The 25,418-nt window shown below is 41.1% G+C and overlaps 1 protein-coding gene across 1 annotated transcript in view; it reads right to left on the reverse strand.

The window, feature by feature from the left end:
- loxl4 (lysyl oxidase-like 4) overlaps positions 1-24,892 on the reverse strand; it is a 40,556-nt gene extending 15,664 nt beyond the window's left edge. Inside the window, exons 1-7 of the mRNA XM_015944344.3 lie at positions 24,839-24,892; positions 23,644-23,976; positions 19,498-19,799; positions 19,205-19,419; positions 7,875-7,913; positions 7,528-7,741; positions 7,266-7,443 (exon numbers count right to left, since the gene is read on the reverse strand). Of these exons, the coding sequence (XP_015799830.1) occupies positions 7,266-7,443; positions 7,528-7,741; positions 7,875-7,913; positions 19,205-19,419; positions 19,498-19,799; positions 23,644-23,956 (1,261 nt within the window). The 5' untranslated portion in view covers positions 23,957-23,976; positions 24,839-24,892. The remainder of the gene's footprint in view (positions 1-7,265; positions 7,444-7,527; positions 7,742-7,874; positions 7,914-19,204; positions 19,420-19,497; positions 19,800-23,643; positions 23,977-24,838) is intronic.
- Positions 24,893-25,418: the final 526 nt, after the last annotated feature.

Below are 25,418 nucleotides of genomic sequence, written 5' to 3' on the forward strand. Positions count from 1 at the left end.
ATTTAAACATATGTGTTTTGAGTTTTGATTGGAAAAGGGTAAAACTGTCGATGTTCCTGATGTCTGGGGGAAGTGAGTTCCAGAGTCGAGGAGCAGAGCGGCTGAAAGCTCTGCTCCCCATGGTAGCGAGACGGGCAGAAGGAACCGCAAGATGGATGGAAATTGATTGTGTGTAATTGATTGTGTGTAACCTGTAAAATTACCTCTGTGTTTTTTTCTGACTCTTCACGACACCTCAAAATGCTAACTAGCTAACCCACTATCAAAATAAAAGCAGCATTGCCTCAAATTCTTTGTTTCGATGAAAAAAACTTATTTTCTTCATTTAACAGCCATAAATGCTGGTATTTTATCAATTTTGTTCAAAACTGGGCCAACTATTATGCCAGTATAATGTATTAATTGTTATTTTTTATTTTAACAGACCGTAACATAATGCAGCGCTTGTTGTTATGATGTAACAGAGTATTTTTCTGTTCAAAATGGCGTCCTCATCCTCTTGTACTTAGAATGGATTACCTGCTGTACTTGCCAAAAACACAATTGACAAGTATGCAAGAACACATTAGCATACTTGGGCATTGAGAGGAAGCCTAAGTCACGCCCATCTATTTCTGGACCTTGGTTCCCCAGAAGACCGAAAAATTAATGCAAGTCAACGGGGCTAAAGATGCTATTTTCTAATACCGCTTGTTTTGTGCCATGGGTTTCACATATGATGTCCGTGAATTTTAAAGACACATTTTGATACCTTTAAAGCGCTTATTTTCGAACGAGGGGAAACGTTATTTCAGGTTTTGTGTGAAAATAAGTCCAGGACTACAAATATGCTTCACGAAAGTGACTTTATTGAACCTGACACGGAGAAAAACAGAGGGAAATGACTGTAAGTTCAGCGACCTCCAAATTCTTCCTTCAGGAGGAAAGAACCACCATAAATCTGGCCATTTGGTAAGTAGCAGCTACGCTAGGGGAGAAGAAATTCTGTGGTGACGCCATATATGCGAGGTGCTGACTTCTAGTTTGTAGTCATGCTAATTACGAACTTTCACAAGCTGATAAATCTCAAAGTACGTGACACGCGTGGTCGAAACACCCATCATTGGTTTTCATTTAAATTAAAGTACAACATATGTGTGATTCAGGGCATAATGCAAAGCGGATTAGAAAATAGCGTTTTTAGACTAGTTGATTTGCATTCATTTTTTCATTCTTGCAGAGACCCATGAGCCGACCGGAAAGGGAGGAGACTTAGGCTCCCTATTAACAGCCTCAGTCTCCTCCCCTTCTGGTTGGCTCATGGGTCTCCAGAACAAAATAAATGAATGGAAGTGAACGGGGCTATATGTTATTTTCTGCTCCGCTTTGACTTACGCCCTGAATCACACATTTGTTGTACTTCAATTTAAAAGGAAAAAAATGTTTCGACTATGTCTGTCAGATAATTAGAGATTTATTTGCTAGTAAAAATCGATAATTTAAAACACTAGAAATCAGACGTCACAGCAGCATCTCTTCTCCCACCGCGTAGCTGCTACTCGCTGACGTCGTTAGGTCTGTTTTAGGGGGGCTGAAGCCCCCCTAAAATAATCACAAGCCCCCCTATCATTTTGAGTTTTTTTAGGGCTGGGACTTTAACGCGTTATTATGATTAATTAGAAAAAAACGACACGTTAAAAAAATTTCACACATTTAATCGCAGCTTGCATTTTGAGCACGGCGGAACCTTTGTCATTGCACGACTTCCTCGTAGACAGAATATCACTGACTAGTTAGTGTTCCTGATCATTCTCAGAATATGCCATGCCTGCTCTGGTGTTAAAAGTTAGTACATTTAAGTCCTAGATCATATTTGTGCCTGTTCTACTGTCATTTTGAAGGATTATTATTTATGTGTTTTTACTACATTATGAGTAGAAATGCTAATAAAAACTCCCAATTATACAAACAAGTGAAACTGGAAAAATTAGAATCTGGTGCAAAGCCAAATTTATGTCAGTAATTCAACTAGACAGACTATTTAAAGGCTCAGGAACCCTTTGCAGGTGTTTTCTATTTGTAATTATAAATTTTAGTTGATTTGGGTCTTGTTTCATATCACACAGTGACATTTGATTAATTAAAATAAATTTTTTTTTATTAAAAGCTTTAGTTTTATAGTAATAACGGCCGTCGGCGAAACTGTATCTACACAACAGGTAAACAAAACTGTTTCTGTGTTTAAAAAGAACGAAAGCATGGAATTCTTCAGATAATGAATTAATTGACAAAGTTTTTGCAGGGTGTGAAAAAAATTTTCAAGGTCAAGCTCCTGGGGCTAAGCTCCCCTATACCTCAATCCTAGTGACGTCCATGCTGCTACTCATAGTGGTTTTCTCAATATTTAATGCTCCTTCTTTGGTCCTGAAAGAAAAATCAAAAGCTTGCTAAACTCACAGCCATTTTTCTTCTCTTCTCAGTGACTGGTTTGACGATGTAAATTTGGTGAGATGAGCATTTGTAGTCCGTTGTGTCTAGGGATGGGTACCGAATTCAGTACTTTTTAAGGTACCGACCGAATTCCACAGTACTGACCGAGCACCGATTCACTTCATTTGAAACAGTGCCTCGTTTCGGTACCCGTCCTTCACAACGAGAACTTGCCTAGACAGCTGCGCATGCGCAAGAGCGTTATGTCATCGGTCGCTGCGAGTTGTAAACAGAGCAGCATGGTAGAAAGAACGAAAGCTAAAGCTTGGGTCCACTTCACTAAATGTGATGGGTAACTGGGTGATGATGAAACCAGCGACAACGATCTAAGTGAGACATCCTCATCTTAATCTGCTCTGGTAGGTAAATAAAATGTTTAAGATAACGTTAGCTTGATTTGTTAGCTTCAGTTTCACTAATGGTGCGTTCGCTTTCTCCTCGGAACTCCGAAATTCCGACTAGAAGAACATGAACGCGCTTTAAAGATTGGCTTCACTTTACTAAATGCGACGGGTGATTGGGTGAAGATGAAACCAGTGACAACAATTTAACTGTGAGGCATCATAGTTTAAATCTGCTCCAGCAGTTAAATAAAATGTTTAAGATAATGTTAGCTTGATATGTTAGCTTCCTATGCCACTATTGTTATCATGGTGTGTTCGCTTTCTCCTCGGAAATTCTAACTTCCCAGTAGGAAAAATCAAATGAAAAAGGACGGTAAAAGGAATGAAGATACACAGTAAATTTAGTTCACAGTAAAGATGTTTGCTTCAGTTTAATTATCAGCTTATAAAACTACAAGGACGATGTTAAAATACAAACAGTTGTATGTTATTTATCGTGAAATTTATCAAATATGGTTATATATTGAGAAAAATATATATTTAATTATAAAAGAGAATTTAAAAATATTAAACACTCAAAAGTATCGAAAATTGGTACCGTTAAGTACCGGTATCGATTCATAGGTACCGGGAATTAGTACCGGATCGATTCAAATGTCAAAGGTACCCATCCCTGGTTGTGTCGCACAAAGCACTTTCTTGGCATCAAAATGTGTCCTTAAATTTCACAGACATCATTTGTGAAATCCATGGCAAAATAACATTTATTGCTTTGTGTTTTTGGCAGTAGGAAACCCATGGTTCAGAAGTAGATGGATGTGACTTTGGCTGCCTATAACACTGGATGTGTTTTCTATATAAATTTAGTCTTAAAAATTGCAAATATCCTCTGCCTTTTAGTATGGCCGTATGACAAGTTGTATTGCCTGTAGTGAAAAATACTGTATGCCCAGATTCTTGCCAATACACATGCCTAAATTATACTGTGCTTGTCTGTGGCACTCTGTTCTTACAGACTGAACCCTGAAGGATGTAAATTAAAGCTATTTTGTTGGGAAGTTGGCTTGAGCAAGCGTCTTTTCAATGTACTTGTACTGAAAGTCAAGAAAGGCATTTGACCAAAACAAGCGCCACTTCCAGAAAGCCTTTGGCTTGTTCCTTCAAAGGGTTTTCCATATTACATGGGTTTGTTTTTATACACTGGGCTTCTGATACATGGAAAAATGTATGTAAAAGTGATTGTTTATGTCTTGCAGGCTGCATGTGAAGAAAGTCCTGAGAAGTTCAAAGGATGTGGAATAACTGCATCTATGTAACTGAGCCCTAAAGGGTGTGTGTGTGTGGGGGGGGGGGGGTGGGGGGGGGGGGTAAATTAGGGTGATATGTGATTGTCTGTCTCCTAAGTAAAGCTAACATGTATGTTATTCTGTGGTCACAAGTATGTTTATGAACATGTGGACTTTGCTGGTGTCAAAGCTACACATTATTCCACTTCGTACGCCGTAAACTATGTGCAAGATAATGAAAAGTGCAAATGAAATGGAAAATAAATATTAGAGATGGAAAATGACTGAGTGTGATTAATAAAGCCTCTCTCAGTCTCATCTCTCTGAAAGGGCTCCACTAATCGTTGAGAGACTTGATGTAAACCGACTTCTCTGATAAAAGTCTATAGGGTTATTGTGTTGCTGTCTTGTGGATAGTATTTATTTGAGGTAAAAGTAGCCGACAGCCGAGCAATTGCACTGTTCTTCAATAGCCTTCTGAGTCATTAGATTTATCACGATGACTGTTCTGCTGCCCTCAGATGGCTACACAGATATAATGGAGAAGCTTTTCACACAGTTTGAAGAAGTTATAGACAGACACCGTCACAAGAATCATTCAAACCCACAGTCACGAAGTCTAGGCTTTCCTCCTGAAAGCACGATGCCTGTCCATCACAGGGCCAACACAGCCACACAGAGGCATTACTCTGCACACCCACTCACTCCTAAAGTCATTTGAGAATCACTAACTAAAGCAGGCATGTCCAAAGTGTGGCCTGAGGTTCACTGCTGCCCTCAGAGATGTTGTTCAGCCACCAGTTCCATTTCTAGAATGATGGCTTTTGTCTCAGGCAGGTTGCTCATGCAAATGTAGAAATCAATGCTTTGTGGACACAAAGACCATTAACTTCACAAATCTGGCTCTTGTTTTGAAAGGTTTAGCCATTAATATGGCTCAATAAATTACTTCATTTTTGAGAAATGGAGATTAGTTGAACAGATTAATGAGCTAATGTCTAGTTGGTACGAGAGTAGTCCTAAAAATTATTATTGCTGTTTTATAACAACTTGTCACCCCCTAACAGAGTCTTACTCCACCCACACTTCCTGTATGACAATTCTGACAAAAGGAGGAGCAGGCTGGCAGACGGAGAGAAAGCAGTGCTACTGAGATTTCCCATCAGAAAATTAAGACAGGGTCTAGACTCAGCTGCTTTTATACTCTACAGTGGCAGAGGTGCAAACATGTTCCAGTCTATTTGACTCAGGGATGCTGAAGGAGGATGCTGAACATTGCCAACCACTCCCAAAGTTGCATTCCACTTTCTGACTCATGGAAAAGGATACAGGGTTCAGATGATTGTGACTTCTCCATGATGAATTTTATCAAGTTTACTTTTATGAGGTTGGTAAATGGTGAAACGGTAAATGTATAGTGCCTTCTTAGGATTCTACAACCCCCCAAGGCGCTTCACAACACAATTTGATATTCATCCATTCACACACATTCACATGCTGGCGGGGATGAGCTACGATGTAGCCACAGCTACCCTGGGGCGTGCTGACAGAGGCGAGGCCTGCCCAACACTGGTGCCACCGGTCGCTCTGACCACCGCCAGTAGGTAAGGCAGGTTAAGTGCCTTGCCCAAGAACACAACAGCAACGGTCTCTGGTCAGAGTCGGGATCTAACCTACAACCTTCCGATTACTGGACAACCCACTCTGCCTCCTGAGCTACTGTTGTCTCTGGTTGCTTTAAACAGACATGAAATAAAGAATCAAAAACAGAGCCCTCAGCACGTTGTCCACTCACTAGTCAATGCTCGACGGCCAGTGAGCAATCTGAAAAAACAGCAGGAAGGCTGAAGCACTCGAGTCAGAAAAACATTTAATAGGTGCAAACACAAAAAAACTAATGTTTCTGCACTATCGTGTCTTCATCGCTCTGAAAAGTATTTTTTGAAATAAAGAATATTTGAAAATCTTTAGGAAATGTTTTTAAATTCCCTGAAACAGGCAAATAAGATTTGATTCTTGGGTGAGATTCCTGACTTCGTAATTGCACAATTACTAAATTATTTTACAAGTGACATGTGAAAAATTTGAATATGGTGCAAAAATTCATTTATTTCAATTATTCAACTCAAAAGGTGAAACTAACAGATGAGATAGACTCGTTACATTCAAAACCACATATTTCAAGCCTTTATTTGTTATAATGGTGATGATTATGGCTTACAAAATCCTCAAATTCAAAATCTCAGACAATTAGAAAATTGTGAAAAGGCTCAATATTCCCAAACATCTGAAAAGGGTTCCCGAACCTTCAGTTTGAGTTGGATTAATTAAATGAAACAAAAGGAGTTTGCACCATATTCTAGTTTTTCCCATTTCACCTGTATAATCTTAACCAATAGAACTGATCACCTTTAAATGCTAAGTGGTAAGAAGACTCATGAAATGATTGAAAGCAAAGTAAATCAGACAACTTTGGAAAGCTGCATGGCGTGATGATATCTCCTAAAAAATACTGAAGTATAAAATTATGTTTACTTTGATCATCCGAACATCTAAACCAGCAGAAATGCCATCCTGCATTCCATCTCCTTTAGCATGTTTTAGGACTACACCCAGGCTTGAGGCATGGGGAAGTATTTTTTTCCCGCATGTCACAAGGGTGGGGACACCACTGGAACAGCTGGATGTTGACTGAAATTGTATGCAACATCAAAGGAGCACATTTGAAATTTAGAAGAAAAAGCAATCAGCCAGTGAGTGGGTAATGAAGTTGCTTGAGTCTGGCTGGATCAGATCTCTGAGCTAGGTTACTAAATGCCAAAGTAAACCTCCGTGGCTCACTGTGTTTCTTTTTCAGTACGTGCATGTGTACCACTGGCACGGGGCTCGTATAATCACAGCTGGAGATACTGCAATCAACACATTTGCAGCTCACAAGGTAGCATACACAGACAAAAAGCAAACACACATGCCTGCACAGTACCTAATCAGTTGGAGCAGACGGGCGCGGCGTGTACCATACGCAAAAGTCCCTGTCTTCTTGGGAATACCATGACACATCATAAACACGTTTAAACAACCAAACTTCAAATAACTGGATTTAAAATGGACTTCTCCTGATCTTTTTGAATTGTGGAAAACCGTCTGAGCAAGACTTCTCTCTTACCTTGGCCCATAAAGGCTCCTTGCAGGGCATCTTTGGCGGTACCAAAACCCAGCTCTCTGCACACCACGCTGGCTGCGGTCCTGTCCCACAAGTGATCAACAACAGTCCCCCATTTCCCGTTCCGAAGCACCTCCACACGGCCTTCGCCCAGCCTGGGGCCTGCCTTGAGGCGTACAGGCTGTGTGGAGCAGCACAGATGCCATAAATCAATGTTCATGCAGAAACGCACTGAATCATTCTGACACAAAGCTGTCAACCTTACCACAACTGGATGTGGAGCCTGGGGTCTTCCTGAGGAGATGCGAGCAAACTGAGGCCCCGGGACACACTTGACCACTGCATGCCTCCCGTTCTTACAAGGAGTGGGACTACGGGGGATTGACAGCTGAGCGTGGCACTCTGATAAACTGTTCTCAGTGCCCAGACAGTGCACCTTCTCTACCCAGAATCCCTTCTTCTTTGCCATCAGACTAATTCTACAAAGAAAAATCAATAAGACAATCTCAGAAAATTTTTATTTTTTACAAAATAAGGAAAATTTTTCAAAAATAATTTTTGAACTCCTAAAAACTACTTAAGGTTTGATATTTTAAATCGTCTTTTGGTTACCTTGTTGATGGATCCAAAACTTTGGTGTCCCATATTTTTCTGTGAACAAAAAACAAATCCCAAAATCACACATCCATACTCAGTACAGTCTGCTCCGTGTGTTCAATCTAACATTATTGCAGTACATTTTTGACATTTTAGTTTTTTATTTTTACAAACACAGTGACATAAACATCTACTTCAATTGTGTGTCTCTTAAGTAGGCAAACATTGCACCACAGGATTTGGAGTTTAGCTCATTAATATTCATGTTATGCAAATTAATGACCCCCAATCTTCTACTGCCTTTGTTCACAGTTCTTTCTTGGGTAAAAAACAAAATGATGTGTTATTTCAACAAAGAACAGAAGCTTGATGGAGTCCTGCCACATTGTAGAGTTGTTAATGCTAACAGTTAGCTTCTACTAGCTAAGACGTGCTCAGTTCTCCCCTGGGCGCTAAATCAAATACAGCCTTCCGCAGTCACGAGCCAAGATGGAGGAGTCCCTGAATGATGTTTTACAATAGAATTGTGTGGATTTTTCTGACCCAAACATTTCCACGTTTATTTTCTAATGCAAGATCGGGTTAGAAGACCCTTGGCATGACAGATCATATTTTAAAAAAAATAAAAATACAGGGCCAATGCATATGAGACAGAGTAAACTAGTGTGCATCATTCATATTGCTACAACTAACTCTAAAATTCAAATTCAGAATTGTTTTTCAAAAGCATGTCATGCTACATCAGTGACAAAACACTTCTGAGAAAGCAGGGTTTGACCAACAGAGGTATGCAAACAAAAACTGCCAACCTCGGCTGAAAACAAACAATGGTTTATGCAGATGCTTACTTGGCTAAGGGGCGAGGAAAGCCCTCTGTTCTCTTGGCTGAGATACAACAAATACATGCCACACAAACCATGCTAGGACTTTCACAGACCACTACAAAGGAGCATGTTCTCCTACCAACAATAACATCAGCTGCACTTTATACACTCAAACATGCACACACTGCAATCAAATTGACATATTTTATGGGCCAACACTTATTTATGGTAATGTACAAAACAACTACTGCTTATATCCATCCATCCATTCATCCATCCATCCATTTTCTTCCGCTTATCCGGAGTCGGGTTGTGGGGGATACATCCTAAGTAGAGAGGCCCAGTTTTCCCCTTCCCCAGCCACTTGGGCCAGCTCTTTCAGAGAAACCCCAAGGTGTCCCGTGGCCAGGTGAGAGACTTTAGGTCTCCTCCCGGTTGGACGGGCCCAGAAAACCTCAACAGGGAGGCGTCCAGGAAGAATCCTAATCAGATGCCGAGCCACCTCAACTGGCTTTTCTCGATGTGGAGGAGACAGAGCTGCTCACCCTATCTCTAAGGGAGAGCCCAGACACACTGCGTAGAAAACTAATTTTAGCTGCTTGTATCCAGAATCTTGTCCTTTCGGTCACTACCCAAAGCTCATGACCATAGGTGAGGGTAGGAACGTAGATCGACCAGTAAATTGAGAGCTTCGCCTTCTGACTCAGCTCTCTCTTCACCACGACAGACCGTTACGACGCCCGCATCACTGCAGATGCAGCACCAATCCGCCTATCGATCTCACGCTCCAGTTTTCCCTCACTCGTGAACAAGACCCCGAGAAACTTAAAACTCCTCCACTTGGGGCAGGACCTCATCCCTGACCCGGAGAAGGCATTCTACCCTTTTCCGAATCAAGACCATGATCTCAGATTCAGAGGAGCTGATTCTCATCCCAGCTGCTTCACACTTGGCTGTGAACCGCTCCAGCGAGAGCTGAAGATCACGTTCGGATGAAGCCAACAGGACCACATCATCTGCAAAAAGCAGAAATCTGATCCTCAGGCCACCAAAACGGATGTCCTCCACACCTTGGCTGCGCCTAGAAATCCTGTCCATGAAGGTTATGAACAGAATAGGTGACAAAGGGCAGCCTTGGCGGAGTCCAACTCTCACTGGGACCGAGCCCAACTTTCTGCTGGCAATGCGGACCGAGCTCTGACACCGGTCATACAGGGATCTAACAGCCCGTATCAGAGGGCCTGGTACCCCATACTCCCCCAAGTACCCCCAGAGGGACGTGGTCTAACGCCTTCTCCAAATCCACAAAACACATGTAGACTGGTTGGGCGAACTCTCACACAGCCCCCAGGACCCCCTAATGGTATAAAGCTTGTCCAGTGCTCCCTGGCCAGGATGAAAGCCGCATTGCTTCTCCTGAATCTGAGGTTCGACAATCCGACAGACCCTCCTCTCCAGAACTCCTGAATGAACTTATATAGTCCCCTATAGTTGGAACACACCCTGCGGTCCCCCTTTTTAAATAGGGGGACCGCCAACCCCAGTCTGCCAGCCCAGTGGAACTGCCCCCGACATTGCAGAGCTGCGTAAGTCAACTCTGCCCTATGATATCCAGAGTCTTAACTTCGTTCAGATCTCATCCACCCCGGGGCCTTGCCACCGAGAAGCTTTTTGACAACCTCAGTGACCTCGGCCCCAGAGGTTGGACAGCCCAACCCAAAGCCCCCAGACTCCGTATCCTCATTGGAAGACGTGCCGGAGGAATTGTGTTTGGCCCCCAATTGCATTTGAAGATTGATGAATTCTGTCTCTCCAGCAAGCTGCTGATATAGATCAACATGTTCTAACATTTTTATGTTTATTATTTTATAAAGCTGGTTATTGATTCAAATTTCAAGAATCGATTCGATTCCAATTCTACAGGGTTAGTTAGAATTGATGATCACGATCCAATCCAATTCAATCTGTTCGTGTTCAATACTGATGTGGGTTGGTGCTATTAAATTTGTTTTTGAGCTGTTACCTTAATTATATGCCCATAATTCAGTGATGCAACACTGGCTGAGCTACAGTTCACTGGGGAAAACAGTATTAGCCCTTTCAGACTTAAACCCTAAAACGGCCATCTGGACTTTTTCTTTCAATTTTAGATGTGAAAAAGGTAAACTATGTTAAACAATTACATTTTGGACAATTCAATCCAATTCTTGGATTTTTTTTAAAGAAGAATTGGTTTAATGAACACAGCACTATCATTTTACTAATTTGACTATTTTAAAAGAAAAATCACCATTAAATTATTTTAACATTTTTAAAATTAAATGATGAATTTTTTTAACTGTGAGGGCAATTAACTTGACAATTTTGGCTCTTGTCTTTAAACGTTTTGGCTCTCCTGCACTAGACTGTTATCTCTCATTTGTGTGAGCATTGCATCAACCTAAACTAATGACTTTCCCTCATGAAGACACATCTCTGTGTGCTTGTGCAAATGCTAAGGTAGGTCAATATTTGTATTCCACACATAAAACTCCACACCTTTCTGTAAAATCAAAAAAACAGCCCTTAAAAAAGAAACCAAAGATGTTGGACTCAACAGGATCATTGTCAGGAAAGTGACTTTATGTTGACATTTGAGTGAAATCATGGGCTGCTGAAGACACATTTAACCTGTTTCTTGATGCTTTAAGTAGTCGCTGACCAATGAGAACATGCTGTTCTCAAGTTAAAAATATCAAACATCTAAAGCGTTTCAGCTCGTCTAAGACTAGTGTAATTTAATTTACGCTCTTGAATTCGTTTTTTTTTTACCTCAAAAATACATTTTTGTGGAACTTTATTTATGGCAAAAATGACAAAAGACTGATAAACTTCTTAAAAAATGGTTTAGATCATTTCTGTTGGCGGCTCTAAATGGTGACTGGTCACTGAGTTCAACACTTATTCTTTACAATCCCATGAATTACACTTGTAAAGAATCCTAAATGTGTCTACCATGTGGTGGTGAATAGAAAGCCAGGATCGTGCATCTTCCCATGAGCCAAACATGCCTGCGACTTGTTTGTGACCTCCCCACAGACAAACCAGGCTAATCAGTGAGACACGACAGGTTTTCTGTGATCACTTCAGCTCTTACATTACTGAATTACATGTAGCTGATAAATTTCATTATTTCAAGTAAAATAAAATAGTCAAATGCATCACTATAAAGAAGTAATTTTTGTTATTTATATGGACAAACTGCCGATAATTACATTTCGCCACATGCTGCACAAGGATGGACCACATAGACGTCCCGAGCTTCTTTTAAACTTTGTTCAACTAAACATTCTGTCCAGCATGAATGCAGCCTAATGATAGGGGCTCACACCAGACTTTTAAAAAGCAAATACACAACAGTTTAAGTTACATCACTCTGACACTGCTCAACAACCTAATTATAACGTACGCCCTCTGTTGTTTTCTTTAAAAGCAACATGAAAGAGTTTTGAACTCTTTAAGCTATTCCTTTAAAAGTGGATTTCGGTGAATCTTGAGGTACAAACTTCCCCAACTTTAGATTGTACAGCCCTCTGCTGACCAGAAACCAAACTTAACAGTTAAATTAGGCAGAGCTCTCAACCTGCTTTACAGGATTTAGCAGTTTTCTGTGCCAATAGCAAATATAAAGGCTAGATGTTTGCTTTTATAGTTTGCTGACCATCAATAAAATGTACAATAAAAAGATGGGTTTTACTTTATTTGTTGGCTTAATGTTGGAGCCTGGAAGTAAAAGTAATAAAGTTGTTTCTTTGGAGGCAAAGCAAAAAGCTAAAGCCTGAGTGAACATTGGTGTGGTCTACACTTGCTTAAGGGAGCTGAAGGAGGATCCAAAGTCATGGACTGATGATGGCCTGGCTTTGTTGCTACTAGACATGTGAGTAATATTCTTTTGTCCAACAGTGTGGATATTTTGACTTTGTGACTTTTGCTTATTTCGTGTTTGTTGGCTCATGTTAGTGTTAGTTTGTTGTTAGCACTAGCTACAGCAGGCTGCTGCAGGGTTGTTTACAACAGTTGTAATTCCACTTTCAATCAGTAGGGCAAAGAAGCAGGAAACTGTTTAGTCTCACTTTAAAGACATACTAGGCAGTTTGGCTTGCTTTTAGCACCTCCTAGTGTCAGTTTAGAAGAACCAAAAGTGAAACTTATCTCCTCGCTGTGTGTTTGTCTTTTAAATCCTTAATCTAACAGCTGAAATGTCTTCTCTGTCTTTATTAGTTTCAACAGGAGCAGTTCATCACTAAGTCAAAGAAATCAGCTGTGTTCATTGTCTAAAACATGCAGGAAATGTGTTTGAAGCAGACTTCAGTGCAGGCATGTCAGTTCCACTTTTACTGAGTCCAGCAGAGACTGGACCAGCACTCTGAAGTTGAAAGTGCTAAATTCTGACCATGGAGGGTGGAGGGGTCCGACTGACATTTTATTAATCCAGTAAAGGGTCATTTTTAGCACATGCTGGCTAAAGAAAATTATTTAAAAATATGAAATAGTTACATAGTACGCTTTTAAAGGAAACAGCTAAAAGGAATGTTGTTCGTTTTATTTGAAAAAGCACACATTTATTTTTAAAAGAAAAATATGATCATATGAGACATTTAATATATAAGGAAAGTGGAAAAAGGAGAACCAAGGTTGAATCTACTGCAGAATATTACTTACTGTTAAGATCATCCATTTTCAAACCCATCATTTCATAAAAAGGATCTCGCCGTTATAACAGAAAGTTTCATAAAGATCATAAATTTAAGTGATCAAATATTTTCCTGTTTCTTCAATTCCAACTTTCCCAGTCTGATCCGAGCCAAAGGTATAGCCACTGGAATGCGTAGAGAAATTAAAAGGTGGGGAAATAAATTAGAGAGGAGGTTACTAAGGAAGATCACACAGACACCAGACAGGAAAACCACATCTGGTCACAAAAAATGTCACTAAAAAGCCTGAAAATGATACCCCCATCAGAAGAAATTTCTGCTGAAACATAATTAAACAAAATGCCGGTTAAGTCCCCAAAATCACTACGGTGACGGACGAAGACAGACAGCTGCTGACGCAGCGGACAGCGCTGCACAGCGCAGCTGTAATCGGCCAAATTTCACACAAGCAAGCGAAAATCTGGTTCTCGTTCCCGTCGCCTTTTTCACTTGTTACTCTCTCACACTTTCTTTGCCAGCTGTGTTTCACTCTCTCTCACACACACAGTTATAATTGGGGTGTGCTTTTTCACCCTCAGCAGAAACCCTGGAGAGCTTTGGTCCTGACCAACTTGTAATTACAGCATCTTCAGAGTTTCATCCAAGAGACACATGGAGCTGAGAAACATGGCAGGGTCCAGGATTTCTAAGAATGGACTGAGAGGTTTAGCCAAGGAGGTAAATTACGGGGGAATCTCTGTTGGATTTGGTGAGGCACTATTCTTACTTTTTTTCTTTTTTTTTTTTTTGGTAAAAGCAAACTCATTGGCAACATATTTGCATTCACGTTTTATGACTATAAAGCCAAAAGCTTCGTAAAACGTATTTATTGTTGAATCAAATATATTCTAAAACCTCTAATCAGCTCCAAGGCGCGAAGGACAAAAAGCTCTTGATAATAATCAACCTCGTCCTGATTTAGAACTTCTAGGAATTCCTGCTGCTTTCAAGAAGGAATCAAATACCAGGAAAATGTGTTTAAAGTTGAGTACATCACAAACATCCAAGACATTGAGGCATCTGTGCTCTCCAAACCAGTCTGAAGGCAAAAGCACACATTAAGTAAGAGCAAATATGCATGTGCAGCGACAGAAAACAGGTACAGATTTGGAAGCAAACACACCATGATGATTTAGACCAGTGTAGGTTTCAACTAAATACCAGGTCAGACCCAGGGCAGACAGACCAAGATGCAAAGTCATGGCCGCCTCCATGTAGGAGCCTTATAATTTAGAATAAAACATTTCAACATAACGGTTTAAGTTTGCCCAGACTTAGTCACTTTTATGTGGCTTGACTCAAAAACTAGAGCAGAAAATGCACGATCATTAAAGTTTCTTTTACTTGACCTTAGAGGAAAATTTTAAAACACACATAAGAACAGTCCATGAACAGATTCCCTGCAGGCTTGGATCCAAGTCCTTCAAGCTACAGCAACTTTATTCTCTTCTGTCAGAGCCGTCTTCTTGGTCAGCAGCCAAATATCAGGTAAAACATTGCAGCCCTACAGATCCACACTTTTTATTCTCCCCTCAAATAATACCTGTGCTTTACATCTTCATATCTTTGCATCTGTGCTGTCAAATCTGCACGGCGAGAGAAAATCCAGCAGACGTACACAAAAAGCCTCACACCTGCAATGCAGGAAGCTGTAATAATAAATGATCCTGTTCAGAACTGAGTCGGGCTGCGTGGTTCAACACTGCGTTTTCTCATGAAGGCCGTTTTATCACCAAAGATATGATGCCGCGATTTCCTCTTTCCACACTCAGAGCTTGTTATAGCTTCTCCCTGTTCCCAATAATGCTTGTTTATGGCAGACGGCTCAACTCAAGGGCGATGCACAAATGCTTCCAAATACAGAACGTTCTCCACTGAGGTCATTTGTAAAGTCAATGGAGTAAAATGTCCAGATTGAATTAATTTCCCCTGGTGTGAGGAACCGGAGCAGATGTCGTAGCCAGTTACCAGTTCAGTCCCGTTGACCCCAGCCAAGAGGAAGAATGACTGAACTGGGAGTCATCTATGACCAGCAGCTTCCCAAATGGGTTCCATTCCACCGATGTTCAGATACTTTTCATTCTTATTCTTCAGATCTCTAGATGTGTGGTCCTCCTCCTGTGGCTTTAGAGTAAAACTGTTCCCCAAACCACCATCAAGGTTTTCAGCAAGCACAGAAGAAATGGACCTCACTGCCATAGAGTCAACGGAAGACTTCTGGAGGCAGTAAGCACATGTTTCACTGCAGTGTTTAAACATGTCTGACCTTGTTACTTTGTCCTTTTGTTGCTGCAGTTTTGCTTGTCTGTTTTTCCCTTTGATGTATATTTTTACAAGTCATGTCTGACATTACCTTGTTTAAAGTTGGCTGTATTAAATGCAGCTATCAGACCATTAAAGCTGGGGTTTTTAGTGTGACATCATCAAAAAGGGGAGGAGGAGATTTGAAATTCAATTGGCTATGGTATACTCAGGGGGCTAAAGACACAAGTGCACCATTTCCAGGAACTAGAAGTGAGCTACATCATAGCTGGGCGTCAGACGACAGGATTTGGAGTTTGATTTTCTGATATTTGAAAATCTTGCCTCAGCAACCACTAACTTGCAACTCTGATCTTTTATCCCCACAAATAACAATCCTGAAGGAGTTCTGATGTGTGGTGGAGTTGCTAATGCTAACATTAGCGTCTGCTAGGCGAGACGTTCTTAGCCTTCCCCGTCGCGAGCCGTGATGGGTGAGTCCATGAAAGTTAAGTGACGGTGAGACGTAGGCCTGTCTGTCAGGCTTTTCTAAACCTCGACTTTCTCCGTCTTTTTTCTATCAGAAGCTAACACAGGAGATAGGTGTAGGAGACTATTCCCATACTCAGCCTGCATGAAAAACTCAGAGTGACCGATTATAATCTGGAAAAAGATTTTAAACATGGTTTTTCAGTGTTCCGCACCTTTAAGCACCTTCAACGTTACGTGGACATTTTAAACGCTCTACTGCATGACTTTTGGTTTTCGGGCTGAAAAAATGTTTCACCCCATACTGTGGGAACTTGGTCGTCCATGAAAATATATCCATCATAAAATGAGATTTTACCAACACACCATCTGAACCATGTCATGAGGAGTATCTTGTAAACCCACTTTCTTGGTTTCGCTGCTAAGTGTTGCTTCAGCCTTCCCTTGAATGGGGCCATTTGTTCATCAATGGCCAGCTTCTCACCCTTTAGGATTGAGGTCAGTGTTGGTCGGATCTTGACCAGTCGCTCTTTATTTTCCTCTTCTCTTTCTTAAACTAAAGACCTTTTTGTTTGTAATTGTAATGTATAGAATTTTTTTCAACGGCAAAGTAAAAAACTAAGTGAATCATGTTGTCACAAAGCAGATATCCGAACTGTCAAAAGGTATTGTCTGAGATTGCATAGAGTTGCCATGGGGCAACATATGAAAACAGATAGTATTAACATATAAATGATAACAAAGCATGTCTTAAAGGGGCATTATGGAAGTTTGACAGCCAAAACATGTATACAAATAATAAATTTCTTCTTCATACATTCTCCTGCAATGTCCTGGTCCTGTAGAATGAGCCCTGGCATTTTTACTGTGATTGCCTGTTTTTCTGTAAAATCACAGAAAAAGAAAGATGCTCGGGTCGAGCAGGCTGCTTCATGCGCGTTCATGCTCAGGCATCGCCCGTAGCATTTGCTGTCAGTAGGCAGAGAGAGAGGTAGTGCCAACTCAGCGACTTTGTCGCTGTTCCTAACACCTAGTGATGAACCTAGCAACATTTCTGAGGACCCTTAGCTACTTTCTTCTAGATATTTCCTGCAAATTAGCAACAAAATAGCCATTTTCGCTCCGAACCGTTCTTTGATTTGACGTTGTTTCAGCTGTCATCAAGGATATAAAAGTTAAAGATACTTTGATGGTGTGTAGCTCACCTTGTAAGATGTCTGATTCACATGCAGAAGACCTGGTTTCGATTCTGGATGTGAACATAGTTTATTTAGAGTTTCTTTTTTACATTAATGATATATTTTTTTACAGTAAGATGCCCAAATTTTTATTTCAGACTCGCCGAACGGCATCGAATTCACAGATACAGAAGATGTGGGTTCAACTTTAATTTTGGAACAATTTTTCAAGCAAGGGAAGGTAATGATCTGAGCGTGCAGGAGGACTGACCCATCATAAACCTTTGTCGGCTGTGCTGAAGAGAAAGGTACAGAACCAAATTATTTAATGAATTAGCTGCGTGTTCTCCTGTCCTCTGTCCTTCGGGCCACACACACACACACACACACACACACACACACACACACGGAACTGTCTCAGCTATTATTTTCGTTAAGGAGTGTGCACGTACAGCATGCGCGCCTCGTGCACGAGCCTACTATTGAAGCTGCCATTACGCTTTTGGCCTGAGGGGGCAATCGCGAGCATCAAAATTAAAAAGTCCGAAAAGTCCCTTTAAAATAATCAAAACTGCTTCTTTACATGTTCATGCTCATGAATATTTATTTTTATCTAAAGCTGACACAAACGTAAACATGACAAAAAGCTATTTACCATTCTATGGCAGTGTGAATCATGTAACTCTGCTTCACGAAAGGACTCGTCCTTGCCCAGACAAAGGGTCACATGCACCACAGCCCTCTTTTTATTGGACAGGTACATTTCTGGTGATACTTTTATTCATCCCACACCAAATAAAAAAAATAAAGGGGCAGTGTGGGGTGCAGATATGTGGTTTGTTGCTTGGAGGCAACACTATGCCATAGAGGGTACTACTTTAACCTGCTTTAACTGGCATTTAATGGCAGCCCTACCCATAATATCTTGCAAACTAAATAAAATCGGCAGATCACTAATTAGTCTGTTAATCCTTAAAAAACAAACAAGCCATGTTAATTAAGGTTCCTATTAAAAAAGAAAAGCACCAACTGAGGACATCTGAAATTAGAGGTTTATTTTTTTTTAGGTTTAAGTATTTTCAAATTTTTAAAAAGTACCATAAGCCAGGTCTTAATTATTTATATTCATCTTTACTTTCCTAGAAACAGGTTCCTTTAGTTGTTTAATGAAATTATATCTTCAGAATAAAACAAGTTTTTATACTTGCTGTGTTTTAACACAGAGTGAGCATGTTAATACACATTGTTTTAGTACTAACTGCATTATGTTACACATCAGGTGTAAAAAAAATGGCTGAGCTTTTCCTGAAGAGGCTGTCCTGTCAACAAGACTAGTTGTTGCACACAGACCCTCATTCCACCGCCCGATGGTGACCTCACTCATGCATGGTGTCGGTGGGACAGAAAAAGCACCATCAGTAGTGATTTTACACCTCAGGATGAGAATCTAAAAGCTAAAATGCTGCATTTTGTCTGAGAGCTGCAGGAGGAAGATGGTATCAGAAGGACGGAAGGGGAAGGAGTGAGAGAAGGGCAATGAGGTGTGCACCGGTGATTTGCCAGAAGAGAGGTGCAGAGAAAGGGCAATGGGGGAGGAACGGAAATCCTTTTATCATCCACCTATAGGGCTGAAAAAGAGGAAGTGGAAAGGGGAACATGGGTAGAAGTGGCTGCAGGGAAAAGATAAGCCCAAATCAAATCCTTTACTGAAACCAGCTCTAAAGATGCTACAACGGTGCGTTCACGTTTCAGGAAGTGTTTCTCATTCATTTAACAACCGGATCTTTGAGCTGAGTTAAGAATTCTTTAATTTTAATAAAAACTCTTGAGTTTTTGACATGAATGGTGTTTATGGCCAAACAGAAAAGATTCATGCTTACTTGTATGTTTTGGCGTTGTGTTGAGAGGCCTCGGGAAAGCCCAGCATCCCGCACACCACCCGGCTGCTGTTGAGACTCCAGCCCAGGTCGCAAACTTGCCTCCATCTCCCAGCATGCTTCACTTCCACCACACCCTCTGCGACAAGGCTCTTCTTCTTGGTAGCCATGAGGATTGGACGAAGACGGACCTCTTCAATTCGAACCTTACTGTGACCCTTCCGAAGGAAACACACGCTCTCAGTGATTTCATGCTTTTCTAAACATAATGGTGTTCCAAAAGTAAACGGCACTACCTGGTAGTGGTGAGGTCTCTGGAAGCTGGGGATCTCATACGGATGTCCATTTCCATAGTACCCGTATCCTGGATGCCTCTGGGTTGCAACAATGCCCCCCCATTGAGGTGCTTGGCTGACAGAAGGCCTGGCAGCAGTTGTGTGACCTCTGCTGGGTTGCTGATCCACCCTGTGCTCAGGGGCGCACACAACCCCCAAGTCCTCAGAGTGTTTACAGTCATTCACCCCCCAGCCGTTGTGTTTGCAGTCTTTCAAGGACCTCTCCGAGCCGCCGCACCGTACATTATCCATCCATATTGGACCTTGTGAAATCATAAATTCACAACTTCATTCATTAGGATGTTAACTGATTGTTCGATGCACGAGAGCATCACCACAGTTTGAATCAGTAGCTAAATACCTAACACTTGACTTTTATAGGCAGGCTGATTTAGGGTTGCACCTTGGCAGTGTGTTTAGCTGGAGATACAGTATTTTACAGGTGCTGTAGATCTTGCTCCCTAAATCCATTCGAGCTTCTCTTTAATTTGGATTTAAAAGCAGCAGTAAAGATTGTCCATAAACCACTGCAAGTGTTGCACAACTCTGGCAAGCAAATGCTGTCATTACTCCTAAACAAATGCCCTTTTTTTCTGCTTGTATATTTGCACAGCTAGCCTGTCAGTTTACCTTAACGAGACGTGGTCTACAAACACAAAACACGATATCTTTGTCACTTAATGGCGCTAGTTATTTTTGAATGTTAAAATTGGTGGTCTTTGCATGAAGCCAAACAGAAGCTGTGGGGTGAGGGGGCTCTAGCACAGAGGATTAGAGTGTTTAATTTTACAAAGTACTATAATAAGACTTTTTGTCTACGCTAAATGTTAAAATAATCCATTTTAAACATGAAGATACTGTGTATTTTAAAAAAAGTTTCATGAAAAGCGGCTTTGGCCTAAGCTTTTGCAAATGAACAGTTTGGCCTTTATTGCATAAAACTGAAGTTCAGTAAAAATGAGTACAGAAGCCAGGATGAGCTGTGAACGCAGTTATTAGCTAATTTGAGATTTCCTCAAGATGTTGATTATTTAGTTATCCTAAGGTAACCAAGCTAGCTTCAACTTGCAGTTGAAATAAATTGGTCTCATAGAGTTTTTGGATTTTTTTTCTTGCAATCATGAAATTATAAGATGTAAAAATAAATTGTTCTTATGTTACACTAAAGGACTCCGATTACGTCATGCGTGTAAATGTATTTGATAAATTCACATGACATTTTCAGCTTGAACCAGCATGACTCTCCAGGACTTCAATAAATTGTTTTGTTTTCTTACAATTCTAAAATAATTTTAAATTTACGAGAAGAAAAAAAACGTAGGTCAAAATAACTATAAACAGTCTTATTTGATGTAAGTGGCGGTTTGAACTGCCTAATTTTTGGAGAAACATAGATAACTTTTGAGTCCTTCCAGTGTCATTGAGGTTATGTTAACAGTATTTCATAAGCATGTGTTATGTCATCTACAGGTGCTGGCCAGTAAATTAGAATATCATCAAAAGGTTGAAAATATTTCAGTAATTCCATTCAAAACGTGAAACTTGTACATTATATTCATGCAATGCACACAGACCAATGTATTTCCAATGTTCATTACATTTAAATTTGATATTCATAAGTGACAACTAATGAAAACTCCAAATTTGGTATCTCAAAAAATTAGAATATTCTGAAAAGGCTGAATATAGAAGACACCTGCTGCCACTCTAATCAGCTGATTTACTCAAAACACCTGCAAAGGCCTTTAAAAGGTCCCTCAGTCTTGTTTTGAAGGCACCACAATCATGGGGAAGACTTCTGACTTAACAGCTGTCCAAAAGACAATCATTGACACCTTGCACAAGGAGGGCAAGACACAAAAGGTGATTGCTAAAGAAGCTGGCTGTTCGCAGAGCTCTGTGTCCAAGCACATTAACAGACAGGCGAAGGGACGGAAAAAATGTGATAGAAAAAAGTGTACAAGCTCTAGGGATAACCGCACCCTGCAGAGAATTGTGACGACAAACCCATTCAAAAATGTGGGGGAGATCCACAAAGAGTGGACTGCAGCTGGAGTCAGCGCTTCAAGAACCACCACGAGGAGACTCATGAAAGACATGGGATTCAGGTGTCGCATTCCGTGTGTCAAGCCACTCTTGAACATGAAACAGCGCAAGAAGCGTCTCGCCTGGGCCAAGGACAAAAAGGACTGGACTGATGCTGAGTGGTCCAAAGTTATGTTTTCTGATGAAAGCAAGTTCTGCATTTCCTTTGGAAATCAAGGACCCAGAGTCTGGAGGAAGAGCGGAGAAGCACAGAATCCACGTTGCATGAGGTCCAGTGTAAAGTTTCCACCGTCAGTGATGGTGTGGGGTGCCATGTCATCTGCCGGTGTTGGCCCACTCTGTTTCCTGAGGTCCAGGGTCAATGCAGCCGTCTACCAGGAAGTTTTAGAGCACTTCATGCTTCCTGCTGCTGACCAACTTTATGGGGATGCAGACTTCACCTTTCAACAGGACTTGGCACCTGCACACAGTGCCAAAACCACCAGCACCTGGTTCAAGGACCATGGTATCCCTGTCCTTGATTGGCCAGCAAACTCGCCTGACCTTAACCCCATAGAAAATCTATGGGGTATTGTGAAGCGGAGGATGCAATACGCTAGACCCAACAATGCAGAGGAGCTGAAGACGACTATCAGAGCAACCTGGGCTCTCATAACACCTGAGCAGTGCCACAGACTGATCGAGTCCATGCCACGCCGCATTACTGCAGTTATTGAGGCAAAAGGAGCCCCGACTAAGTATTGAGTGCTATACATGCACATTCTTTTCATGTTCATTCTTTTCAGTTGGCCAACATTAGAGAAACAAACATTTTTTCATTGGCCTTTAGAATATTCTAATTTTCTGAGATACCAGATTTGATGTTTTCATTGGTTGTCACCTATAAATATCAAAATTAAACGTAATAAACATCGGAAATACATTGGTCTGTGTGCATTGCATGAATATAATGTACAAGTTTCACGTTTTGAATGGAATTACTGAAATATTTTCAACCTTTTGATGATATTCTAATTTACTGGCCAGCACCTGTACGTGTCTTAATGTCACATTTTATGATTATTGACATCAGAAATCAGGAGAGCTGTAACACTTCCAGCTGGAATTCTACCTATTTGTTCAAACAGTTGTGTAATATCAAAGCAACTGCAGATTTGGAAAAACAAAAATGCCTTTGCAACAACTGCTTCATTTGGTTTTGAGATTGAAAATATATTTCGGAATCGGCCCTACTCAGACTGTCTAGTCTGTAGTTCTCCAAACTGAGGCTGTTCAAGAACGTAACTGCAACAAGTAAAATAAAAAATAAATGTGCATTATACAGTAGTAATTTTGACTAAAAGGGGTAGGGAGGACAGAGGTGTATTAATGAGGACTGCATTCTATTTAGAAGAAGTTATACTCGCAGCTTTACAAATCAAACAGCATGTTTGCAGAAGTGCAATCTAGCCTTCATTGTTCAGAACATTTAGTCAGGAACCCATCTCAGCCACAGACATCATATCTGTGGTTGTGACGTAGGCTGGCACTGCCTATTGGAGCTGGCGTAGCAGCGGGCCGCCATATTGGACGTGTTTCCATTCGCCCCCAGTGCATTTATCTCTACTGAGGAAGGTGTTAAAACTCTAACATACAATCAGACATATGGTATGATGTGACAAAATATAAATATAATTAAATTAAATAAGCAAAAACAAATTAAAATCTAAAATCCCAACAGGTAGGCTTGAAAAGTCAATAGTAATCCCACGTGATCTGTTTTCAACAGTACACCAGTGTCTGCAATCGCAGGCAGCACAAGAATATAGTTATAGTTTCTCACACTGCGCTGACTCCAGCTGGGAGTGAGGAACCCACCCAGTATGGCGGCAACGCTGTTACGCTCTCCAGCGCACAATGGCGTGTGACGCGTCTACGTATTTATGTCTATGATCTCTAAGCGCTATTACAACAGCAAAATTATTGATTTCTTTTAAAAAAATAAAAAAGCTAAATAATTCTGATGTCCTGATACTTTAGGCATGGCCTCTATCGGCTTCCATAACATTTAAAAGTTCTCACCTGTTCCCTCTCCATATTTGGCGCTGTGAGCCCACGTCACAGCCCCCCGGAAGCCCAGCTCTCTGCACACCACGTTAACCAGTTTAATGTCCACTTCGTCATCGCAGATAGTCCCCCAGGTGTTGTTGTGCAACACCTCCACGCGCCCTTCGTTCGCCTCTCGCACATAGTTTCCCGCCAGTCGCACCTTAGCGACGGGTGCGCGCGCCACTCTTCGCTGGGAGGACGTGCTGCGTCGCGGTTCTGCGCGTGCGATGCAGCTGAGGGACAGAAGAAGAAGAAGGTGGGCGCCCAAGCTGAGGGAGCGGGTCATCGTGGGTGAGAGGAAGAGTCCTGGCGGTGAAGGAGGAGGCACATAGTGAACTTAAGCAACTGTGGGGGTTTACAGTAGATTTGGGGTCAAAAGTGTTGTGTAATAAGTTAAATAACCTAAATGAATGTAATGAAGTCTAACTAGAAAAATAACCCTTAAATGTAATAATTTATCTCTGAGACAGTTACAACTGCTCTAGTAACTTATCTGCTGACAATCATTGAGATAAAAGCCTTGTTTTCTGATTTGAGTCTGAGCTGCTGCAGCCGTCTCAGTGATGCCTCACATCTCAGATGAATGCTTTCCTCTCATGTCAAACACAGGCATATAATTAGAGAAACAGCAGCACGCTTTTTGTGAGGCAGTTTACGTGAATAAACATCCCTTGAGGCGAACTAAACCAGACAGAAATATAAGAGGTAGGTTTAAACGGGTGCTGAACACAGCCAAACACGGTGGTGCAGCGGTGGAGTTATTTTAAACACCAACACACAGCGAGCCACAAGACAACATGGTGTACAAAATGCACCAAAACTTGTGTGTGTGCGTGCGCTTTGATGATAAAATGACAAAAGAAACAAAGAAACCTCCAACAAGTAAATACATTCCACTGATTCTTGGTCTATGACAGGATTCCAACACCGCTCCCCACAACTTTTCTATTTAAATAACAGAAAAAACATTTGTGAAAGGATGAAGAATGAGAGCATCTTGAGCCCACATGACTTCCTTTAAAACACCTGTTACACTTCCACTCTGGCTGGCCTCTCTTCCCAGAGAGACACATGAAAACAATGAATTCATTTGACTTAATTCAAATGTTTTTCATTATTTTTCTTTAAAATGACTTTCGAAAAGTAGAAGGGGTGAAAGTTCACTCACCTGGCAGGCAGCAAATGTGAATGTCAGAGGCAAGAGGAGAGTGAGAGTGTGAAGGAGAAATCTTTCCTTAGTCAGTCCTCCCCTCCTCCCTCCTCTCTGTATATCCCTCCCTGCCTGCCTGCCTCCCTCCTTGTTCTCTGTGGATTTTTCTTTCTTTCATAAAATACTAAAATGTGAAACTAGTTTGGACTTGACTGATCATCCGAAGCTCTAAAAACACCACAAGTAAATTCAATCCCATAATCACTCGTGTTATTGTGTATTTCTGTTGATATTGATGCACAGTAATGTTAGTCTGAAACTTGTTCTTGAAAGGGGTTGAAAACTAGTTTAATAAATGTATTTGCAGTGGTCTCTAGTAGGAATGAATGCTTTGTAAGTCGTACTCTGGGGAAGAAAAACACTAGCGCACCATTTTCAGGAATTTGAAGTGAGCCACATCGCAGCTGAGCTTCAGACGACAAGATTCGTAGTTTTATTTCCTGATATTTGGACATCTCGCCTCGGATTGGATAACAGCAACACGACTCTACCACCAACCTCTTCTTTCCATCAGAAAGCAGCGCGAAACGGCCGTGGA

This window comes from Nothobranchius furzeri, chromosome 12 (genome assembly GCF_043380555.1).
Source record: "Nothobranchius furzeri strain GRZ-AD chromosome 12, NfurGRZ-RIMD1, whole genome shotgun sequence".
Lineage (NCBI taxonomy): Eukaryota > Metazoa > Chordata > Actinopteri > Cyprinodontiformes > Nothobranchiidae > Nothobranchius > Nothobranchius furzeri.